The sequence below is a fragment of the Cebidichthys violaceus genome, unplaced genomic scaffold, assembly GCF_023349555.1.
Source record: "Cebidichthys violaceus isolate CVI_PGR_0920_01 unplaced genomic scaffold, fCebVio1.0.p SCAF_42, whole genome shotgun sequence".
Lineage (NCBI taxonomy): Eukaryota > Metazoa > Chordata > Actinopteri > Perciformes > Stichaeidae > Cebidichthys > Cebidichthys violaceus.
In genome coordinates, this window is record NW_027176617.1 from 1,053,085 (window position 1) to 1,062,605 (window position 9,521).

Genomic DNA, 9,521 nt, shown 5'->3' on the forward strand with positions numbered 1-9,521 from the left:
TGTTTCTGCGGCTCCTTTAAGAACCAGGAAGCAGCATTTATGTTACCAGGACGACAAGTAATGTCACAACTCTGGCTCGTCTGCAGCAGTGTGGGGGTTTCCAAACTCGCAGTGGCAATTGAACTATCACCTTGACAAACAACTGATTTTGTACACTGCAGGTGAACAGAGTGCATTTTATTTTAGTCACTAAATTGATTTAAAACGAAACAGCTGCTTCTCGACGGACATTGAACAGTAAGCTACTTACCGCTATACACAGTGTCGCGTGTGTGTTGCCAGATATACGATTCAAAACTACACAAAGACTCGTCTTTTGCATCCATGCATTGTATTACTGTGTGTTGTGGAAAGTATCATTGCATTTAAAGAAGCTGCATCTCTGACGGACGTGGCTCAACAATTCATTTCAATCGTTTTTTGTTTTTTTTACTGTTTTCTGGAAATCCAAGACCCCTGATCTCTTTCAGACATAATCAAAGGGTATGGAACGTGCTGTTTAAAAAAAAAAAAAAGAAGCAAAAAATGAGCAACAAATCAACAAACGTGTCTGAGGTGGAGGACCACATTTCTCTGAAGTATGACATCAAGAAGAGACTTGGAAAAGGGGTGAGTGACCTTTGTCCTAAATGTACTGTATTTCATGGAAATGGAAGCTAATTTATCCTAGGCTATACAATATAATCACAATAATAACTTTTCTGAGTTTTGTGAGTTACTAAACAGTTGCAATGCTGTTTTGGCAAACAACCCTCTTTCCATAAATGTTCTCTCGATCTGTACATTAATGTTGACCACATTTTTAAGCCTCCTCTGTACTTAAGCCTTAAGAGAAATTCCTGAAATTTCCCAGACTTAAGGTCCTAAATACCAGTGTTGTAAGCAAGGGCTTTATTTACTTTGGCAGGACAAACTCTTTCTTTGCAGATCAGCTGATGTGTGAGGACACTGGTTCCCTTTAGAGCCCTTTGTTTTTCTCTCCACTGTATGGTTGCCACAGGACTAAAATCAGCATGGTTTCTTTCCATGGACTGTCCACAGAGACTCACAAATTGTTGCTCTGTTTGCGATGGCCAGGTGGTAACTGCCACGTAGACAGTCATATTGGCTAACTAGACATACCTGAGGGCCTGTGACTCATGTTTCACAGCCAGCTAACTGTTGTGATGAAGGCATGCTATGCAGCGATGCTTTAGGGAGCCAAACCATAATGAGCAGCACTGTGTTAATTGGCTTTAGAGGGTCATAAAATACTTTTTCAGCTGCAAAAAATTGCTAAATTGTTCTGAATAAACTGTTTTGTTTTGAAACCCAATTCCTGATGCAAATGTCCATGCAATCTCTTCTTTTGGAGCTGGGGATTGAATCTGATCCACTGCCCCCAGTGACAGTGCTGCTCCTTGTGTCTCTACAATAACAGTGTGCTCTGATGCCCTGCCTCACTGCTGCCTATGTTATGCTTGACTTTACCGCCTTCATCAGCACCCTGACTCTCCCTTCCCCGTTGGGGCTAGCTACCATTGTGGTATTGTGTGCAGAGGTCATGTCGTCACCTTTTCCTATAGGAATATGGTGCTCAGAAGTGCAGTTAAAAGTTATACATAACATGTTTTAAAAGGCAAATACCAATATCTTGGTGTGCTTAGATCAGGCATTTCTTATGCCAAGGAAAAATACAACCATATAGGTAACTTCTTTGGCCTACAACTGTTAAACTGTTAAATGGATCAGAAAAAGATATAACAGTATATATATTAATTCAACATAGGGAAATAGAATACTCAAAATTATTAGAACATTTTGCTGAATTTCAGATCTCTATTATCTGGAGATGGAGCAGCTGCATTGAAGCATGACCTCAGTATTTCTAAATTCCTGCTACAGCCCTGACACCAGTGTTCCCCCAATTTAGTTTTCTATATTTTTGTGCTTGGTTGACATCCTGCATGTCAAATTCTATTAATGTGTCACAGAATATAAGGCACCTATTGCATGGAGAAGAGGTGACCAGTATGTTGGCGCAGGCTGAAAACCCACCTCTTCAGGAAGTGCTACCCTGAGCCTTCCACTTAGCGCTTATTGTTTTCATACTAGCTTGTTGCACTTATTGTATTCGTATTACTTCTAGCACTAACTGTTTTTCTTGGTTCTGCCCTGTACTTTGGCTCTGAGTTATGCTCTGCTTCATGCTCTTAGATGCTTGTTTGGAAAAGGAAATGTACTTATGACTTCTGGTGACTAGTAGTTCTTTTGATTACCAATGTTGAATGCACTTATTGTAAGTTGCTTTGGATAAAAGCGTCTGCTAAATGACTGTAATGTAATGTAATGTAATGTTGTATCTCTCTCAGGCCTATGGCATCGTATGGAAAGCAGTTGACAGACAGACAGGCGAGATTGTGGCTGTGAAGAAGATCTTTGATGCCTTCAGGAACAGGACAGATGCTCAGGTGTGTGCTTGATGTGTCTGCTATAAGTGACAATGAAGTAAAGTCATTGTTGTAACCTGTTAACTTTATTCAAATCATTTTGTGTAGCAAATATTTTCCTTTTTCTGATAATTGTCCCGCAGTGTTTCCCAAATTTGCTCCCTTGCCTGTTTCAATAGAAAGACGAGTTTGGCTAATGATTAAACAGAACAAGAGGCTTGTGTGTGCCTAGTTTATGGTTGTGTGTCCCTTGCAGATTTCATATCCTAATTGTAATTTCTTTCCTTTTGCAGCGGACATTCAGGGAAATCATGTTCCTCCAGGTAACAATAATAGTTGTGTTTGAAGCAAATGTCAACTGACTGTCTTTAATTCAAATCCAAAAGACTGTAAGGTTAATAATGTCAGCCCCACATCTCGACATTTGGTTTCCATAATATCTGTCTTTGTCCAGTCTCTTTCATAATGTACAATATATTGGGGACACTTCATGACAAACAGTGATTGTTGTGTCTGAGATTACTGCTCCTTACTCCTTCGTCAGTGAATGAGCTCCAACACCAATTCTGCAAAAACATGCCCTCCACAACAAAATGGAAATTCCCTTTATACTCCTTTTTATAAACACTTTTACAGGTAAATAGCTGCGTTATTAAAAGTCTGCTCCACTGATACAGTAGTTGTACCATGCCCCTCCTTCTCTGGCATACAGTGTTTATTTTTCCGTGACTGTTTCGTCACAGTTCATTGCTTTATCAACATGCTGGAAAAGTTTTTAAACCGATTTTGCAGCTGTTCAGTTAACTGTGTGAAAACCATTGAGCAACGACACTGCTGGTACAGCGTGTTAAAAAATGGACACTTACAAACTCCAACTTTATTATTATCCTGAAGGAGATTGACAATGCAACAATGTACCTGTCTAACATGGCTTTATATCAACATATTCCTGTTTAATTCGTAATCCGCTGACCTACATTCATGTGACCTTAGACTGTACTTCTGCCTGCTGATCAGCTGTTGTCATCTTCCAGTGAAATTCCAGTGTCATAGTAATGGGGTTTATAGTGACCATTATAAAACCTCTGTTAATACTTTATCTTTATTATTATTTATTATGCCAGTTATTATGGGTCAAACAAATGTAGCCAGAGCCCTGGCTTTCTATGTGTGTGGTTTCTGTTACTAAAAATCTAAATTCTGTGTTCAGGAGTTTGGCGATCATCCCAACATCGTCCGACTTCTAGATGTCGTCAGAGCTCAAAATGACAAAGACATATACCTCATCTTTGAATATATGGGTGAGTGTTTTTTGTACACAAACATAGCTTCAAACAATAATCTTTAACCAGCTATGACACATCAGCATGGTGAAGAGTCAGGCTGCAGTGGTTCTTAGCAGTTTAACTTGGCACTGAAAAGGCTGTAAGTGTGTGTGTGTGTGTGTGTGTGTGTGTATGAGTATGAGGGTTTCTGCTTCCTTTGGCTGGCTGCACTGTCTTTACTGCTGAGTCCACAGATTGGCCTCCCCCTCTCTGCAGTCTAATCCATGACTGTACACCAGCATCCAGCACAGACCTCCACTGTTTATCTCAGGAATTTTTAGTTTCAGGACTTGGTTAAAATCATTGTGAAATTATGGAGGATTACGTGTTCAGCAGCTCTATGCCAAAATCACAAATAACTGCTGAAGATTTACGATTCAATCATTGGTAGATGTTAGTGTAACGGTCACATTCTCATAAAAACATTTTTTGTACTTTGTACCAGATACCGACCTGCATGCAGTGATAAAGAAAGGCACCCTACTGAAGGACATCCACAAACGTTATGTGATGTACCAGCTCCTCAAAGCCATCAAATACCTGCATTCAGGAAATGTTATCCACAGGGACCAAAAGGTATGATAGGCATTAGTCCATTAATCCATTAGTATTCAAAGTATATTTTTTGGAAACCTTAAACATATCACAGTTAAAAAATGAGTCCTTATTTCTATTTAAAGAAATCCAACTTAAATACCGGCATTGTACTTGTACCCTCACGGTATCACATGATGTCCTTTATCTTTGTTTGTGGTTGCTTCTTACTTTCTCAATTGATAAAGTCATTGTTTGGTTTTTGATGTCTGAAAATATAGTGAAAAGTAGTGCAAGTCACAATTTCCTAGAACCCAAGTTGAGCTCCTAAAATTGCTTGTTTTGTTCCAAACAGAAAAACCTAAAGCTTTTCTGTCTTATGCTGATATAAAATCCAGCAAACTGTTAATTATTTCAGCTCTAATGTAAATCTAAGCAACTATGTAGAAAATACTGTTTTCATGTAATCACATTGACTAACACCTGCAGAGGTCTACAGGAAATCTGCTGACATGTTTAAACAAAGCGGCCTCTGATCCTAGAGACTAGAATTTCATCCCTCCGTCTCTCCTATTCCACCTCTTTTCACTCCTCGGGAGATTTCTGTTTTCATACCTTGGTCGAGGTGCTCGATTTGACCTCTCTGTGAAAACCAAACTATTATTGTCCCTGTGAAGAGTGTTTCTCTCATCTGTGTTTCCCACAGCCATCCAATGTGCTGCTGGACACTGACTGTGTAGTCAAGCTGTGTGATTTCGGCTTGGCCAGATCCCTCAATCAGATCCAAGAGGACAGTGGGAATCCAGCACTGACGGAGTACGTGGCGACGCGGTGGTACCGAGCTCCTGAGATCCTGCTGGGATCCACGAGGTATCAACTGGGATATGCATCTGTTAGTCAGTATCTGTGCCACATCTTCTTGTTGTTCTTTTTTGTCACAGCAGTTAATTTAACAATGTTGAAGAAGGTGACATTAAAACATTTTAATTCAAGGGACAAAATGTTTCTGTGGAAAGTAAGTTATGAGTGTTGCAGACTGTAAGAGGAGTACATCTTGTCCAAAGGTACACTAAAGGTGTGGACATGTGGAGCCTCGGCTGTATCCTTGGAGAGATGCTGCTGGGAAAAGCCCTGTTCCCCGGGACATCCACCATCAACCAAATAGAGAAGATCATGAGCACCATACCACACCCCAGCCCAGAAGGTAATCAAAGAACTCCACATGCAATTAATTTATACCCCTTACATTTTACTTTTTTGTAATGGGCTGCATTAATCACTATTAATAAGTATTACATGTGATTTCACTTTCAGATATTCTCGCAATCAAGTCTGAATATGGATCCTCTGTCATTCAGAAAATGCTACTGAAGTAAGAAAATCTTCTTTTATGTTGTGAAAATCCTACGGAACATGGCACATGTTGACAATGAAAGAGGTTATTTTTATATGTGTAGCCTATTTGTAAATATAAATAACCAACAATGCATCTGTTGAATTTCACTCAGTCTGCTCACATTGATTACTTAGTTAATATGTAAATACAGAGTGTGCACAGTTGCTGGTGGTATAGAGCTAGTTTTGTGAGTGATAATAACAAATGTCCTCCCTTCCACTGGGAAGACTGTTGGGGGCCTGATTGCAGTATATTCTCAGAGAGCAGGAGCAGTAGTTATTGTGGAGATGAAAACAAAATCATGAACTGTAATGACAGCTTTAAAAGACCACTTTGAAATGTTGGATATGAGCAATCATGCTTGCGATATATCTGATCTTTGCACAGGATAGGAGGGTTTGTAAACAGCAAATATCTGTCTGTACTTTAAAAGTAAAAGTATTGTCATTTTTGTATCTTTAACTCTAAAACTCAAATTTGGTCTGATATGTTCAATCAAATCTCCTGTCTGCATATGTGTAGGTGGCAGGTTTTGACAAGGAAGTCAAATTCATGGAATAAAAAAAACAATATCTCTTGTTCTGCTGCATCGATTCTTTTTACCTATTTTAAAAAGAAAACTGTACAATGTTATTCTGTTACAGCAGTGGAATGCTAAATCTCTGAAGTACCCTTTAAAACATCTCCCTTCCTTCCTTCACCAGACCACAGGTGCCTTTGGAGGATCTTCTCCAGCCCTCTGTGCCTCCTGAAGCTCTAGACCTGTTGAGAGGTTTGCTAGTTTTCAACCCAGACAAGCGGCTGGCTGCTGAGCAAGCCCTCCAACACCCATATGTAGCCAGGTATTTTTGATCAAGAATTCAAATGAATTAATTGATTAGTAACTGTGGTTTCCCTAACAGCAATATGATTATAGAGATGTGTTTTTATTCTGTTCTCTTTAGTGTGCTTAGGTGAACAGTAAAACAAATGTCCTGTATGTTTTGCTGCATTGATCACTATTTGATAAATGATAGCACTTTATTACCACTACGTGCTATGATTTATCCATATTTGTGTTTTCTGTCTCTGGAGGTTTCATAATCCAGCCAAGGAGCCAGCTCTTAACTATGATGTAGTGCTAACAGTGGATGATGATGTACAACTATCTGTGGTTCAGTACCGTAACCAACTTTATGAGGTAAAAAAAAAGTCATAAATGTTGGCAATATTGAATTTAATCTTTATCATATTACGTAGCAGTGTATTGCAAAAATAATATGTTTTTGACTTGATCACACAGGTTAGACCTAATTGTCCTCTTTACCTGCAGATGATACTGGAGAGGAGAACTAATCAGGGGGTGCTAAGGCTCATCCAGCCAAAAGATGGAGGCTGTGTGAGTAGCACTGAGAAGCCCAAGGTGAAGGATGGAGTAGAGAAGGGCGCAGTGGCAGCGGATAAGGACGAAGACCATGAGGGGAAAACACAACATGAAAATACTGAAGAGACAAACCACGAGCCTTCACATACAGGCGTCACTAAACCTGGAACTATGAATGTGTCAGCTCCTCCTGCTGTAGAGAAGACGAGTCCGTTATCTAGCCCTTGCTTGGGAAAACTCACATATAACCCCATCACACATGCCCCAAGTATGTCTGACTTTTATTGGGTATCAAAATTCAATACTTTTTTGGTACTGATCAAAATATGTTTGTAACACAGAGAAAAAAAAGAAGACTGAGATAAAATTTGAAGACAAAAAAAAATAATGTTATCAGTTAAATTTATCTTTAGCTTTGTTTATTGTGTGTTTTGTCTCTTTTTCTGGTCAATGATTCATTCAAAATAGGTGTGTAGGGAGGTGGAAAGAGAGTCTGTCATTGTATATATAACATTTTTTGAGAGGCACTGGATTATTTACACAATATTATCATATGTGTATTATCAAGGTGGTATCAATATTTATTTTTTAAATATTGTGTTTATTGTCAATAACAGTATATTTCTACACCCCTTGATATCAATAGAGCAACTCAGGTTTTGTATCAGCCCTGATTTACATGCCGTTACAAATCTAAACTAAACAATACATGCATTCAACATGCAGCCCTCCAATACAGTATATATCCACACTCTCTCAGGTTGAGAACAACAACTCTTTTTTTCATTCAGATGGTTTTGTTCGGAGTCCAGCTGGTCCTCCTCATTACTACCCCTCCACTGCAGCCAGCAGGACACTAATGGGACAGGCCAGTAATGGAGGTGCAACAACATCACCCACAGAGGGCGCCAACACTAATGTAGTAAGCAACAGACCTCAGTCCAATTCCTGCTCAGTTTTGTTTTCTCTAGCTGTGATGTAATCTAGTTTCGTTTTTATATCCTACATTTTTGCCTTCTTACATTCTCTCCTGCTCATGATGATACTGTCGCTCGGTCTGTAAGCTGCACTGTCTCTTGTCCCTACCTTCACTAGTCCATGGACCAGATTCTCCAGCGTGGTCGCTCAGCCAACGTGGCCCATAACCGCTCCTTCTCCTTGACCCTAAACCAAACCCACAACAACCCGCTGGTTCGCAAGGATGAGCCATCCCTGTCCTCTGGGCTGTGCGTCACATCGGCACGCCTGGTTAGTATGCCACATCTCAGGACATGTACAATATAACTCAATGCCAGGATGCATTTTCAGGCTAATAACATGCTTGAGACAATACATAATAAAGATATATGGACATGGACTTTACTGAGATGGAATGGCTGTTGTGGCTTGTCTAACTTTGTTTTTTTTCCCATGTAGAACCAGCGCTCCAACTCTCAGGTTCGAGAGGCTCGCCCTCCGACACGGTTCAGCAAGAAAGTATTTCAGAGTAACAGCAACGTGGCAGCTGCAGGCGACCCCCGAGCCAAACTTGGCAGCTATTCCCAGGCCTATGGTACCATCAACAAGACTGATCTAGACAATCTGCTTCGAAGCCGCCCTTACAACCAGTAACTGCTGTCAGCGGTAACAAAGGGGCCAAACAAACTCACAGAAGATTTGCCTTCCACAAGGATGTTAGACACGAGGCAAGCTGAAAGAGAACTTGTCAAATTACATGATTTTTCATGTTACTCTATGTAGCTAATGAGCTACAGGCTAAATGGTTTATGCCCATTAAGTCTGTTGGTTTCCGATGGACACACGATAATTGTAAAATATGCAAATAGTTGTTTGAATTGATTATGCAACAATTAATTGTTTTTTTTGTGAATGCAGCAGCAATAAGCCTACTTGTTCCTACAATGTGTACAGAAAGAAAGACATGAGTGTTTCTTGAACCTGGTTTATAATGTTTAACAGACATGGATGGACGTGGCAATAAACCACCATAAAGTTTAATAATAAACAGAGGTGGAAATACTCAGATCCTTGCTTTTTACTTGAAATATTGTGTTCTTTGACCTCTTTGGGCCTCAAACTTTTATTTATATGATCTAAAATGAATGGCATCTAGAAGTCTCGAGGAAAATCTCTCTTTGGTGGAACTGCTAACAACTCAAAGACATCTGAGACATATCGAGGGGCCTCAAGGAGACACTGCTTTTTGTAAGAGGTCACAAGCCAAAAAGCCTGGAAACCACTGGTTTGGTCTTAAACAGTGCTTGTATTTATAAGCTTATCATGTGTTTTTATATCTAAAATTGAAATCTGAAAAGTGTTGTAACTACAGCTGTCAGATAAATGTAGAGGGTGTACAAAGTACTTGCCCGATATCAGACAGAATTGTCAACTCTTGAGTATTGACAGTAGAAGTGTACAGTAATAAGTAATGGGATGGAAGAAGTACTCTTTTTGTATCTGTTATATAAGTAAAA

At 39.6% G+C, this 9,521-nt stretch overlaps 1 protein-coding gene across 3 annotated transcripts; it reads left to right on the forward strand.

Annotated features, from left to right (window-relative positions):
- The first annotated feature begins 86 nt into the window (after positions 1–86).
- mapk15 (mitogen-activated protein kinase 15) lies at positions 87–9,072 on the forward strand. 3 transcript variants are annotated; one of them, XM_068728627.1, is made up of 15 exons: positions 87–237; positions 453–609; positions 2,352–2,450; positions 2,723–2,752; positions 3,640–3,730; positions 4,200–4,330; positions 4,995–5,158; positions 5,353–5,492; positions 5,603–5,660; positions 6,389–6,526; positions 6,759–6,864; positions 6,997–7,315; positions 7,839–7,969; positions 8,143–8,295; positions 8,464–9,072. In XM_068728627.1, exons 2-15 carry the CDS (start codon positions 526–528, stop codon positions 8,656–8,658), a joined length of 1,839 nt encoding a protein of 612 aa, XP_068584728.1. In that variant the 5' UTR covers positions 87–237; positions 453–525; the 3' UTR covers positions 8,659–9,072. The 3 variants fall into 3 exon arrangements, with proteins under 3 accessions (XP_068584728.1, XP_068584729.1, XP_068584730.1); XM_068728628.1 differs by having other exon boundaries at positions 471–609; XM_068728629.1 differs by having other exon boundaries at positions 99–161.
- Positions 9,073–9,521: the final 449 nt, after the last annotated feature.

Bases quoted from the DNA above. Each gene is read 5' to 3' on its own strand.
- mapk15 (XM_068728627.1), top strand. From the start codon at position 526: ATGAGCAACAAATCAACAAACGTGTCTGAGGTGGAGGACCACATTTCT. The intron at 5,493-5,602 runs GTAATCAAAGAA...TTTCACTTTCAG, and splicing joins ACCACACCCCAGCCCAGAAG to ATATTCTCGCAATCAAGTCT. The intron at 6,527-6,758 runs GTATTTTTGATC...CTGTCTCTGGAG, and splicing joins CAACACCCATATGTAGCCAG to GTTTCATAATCCAGCCAAGG.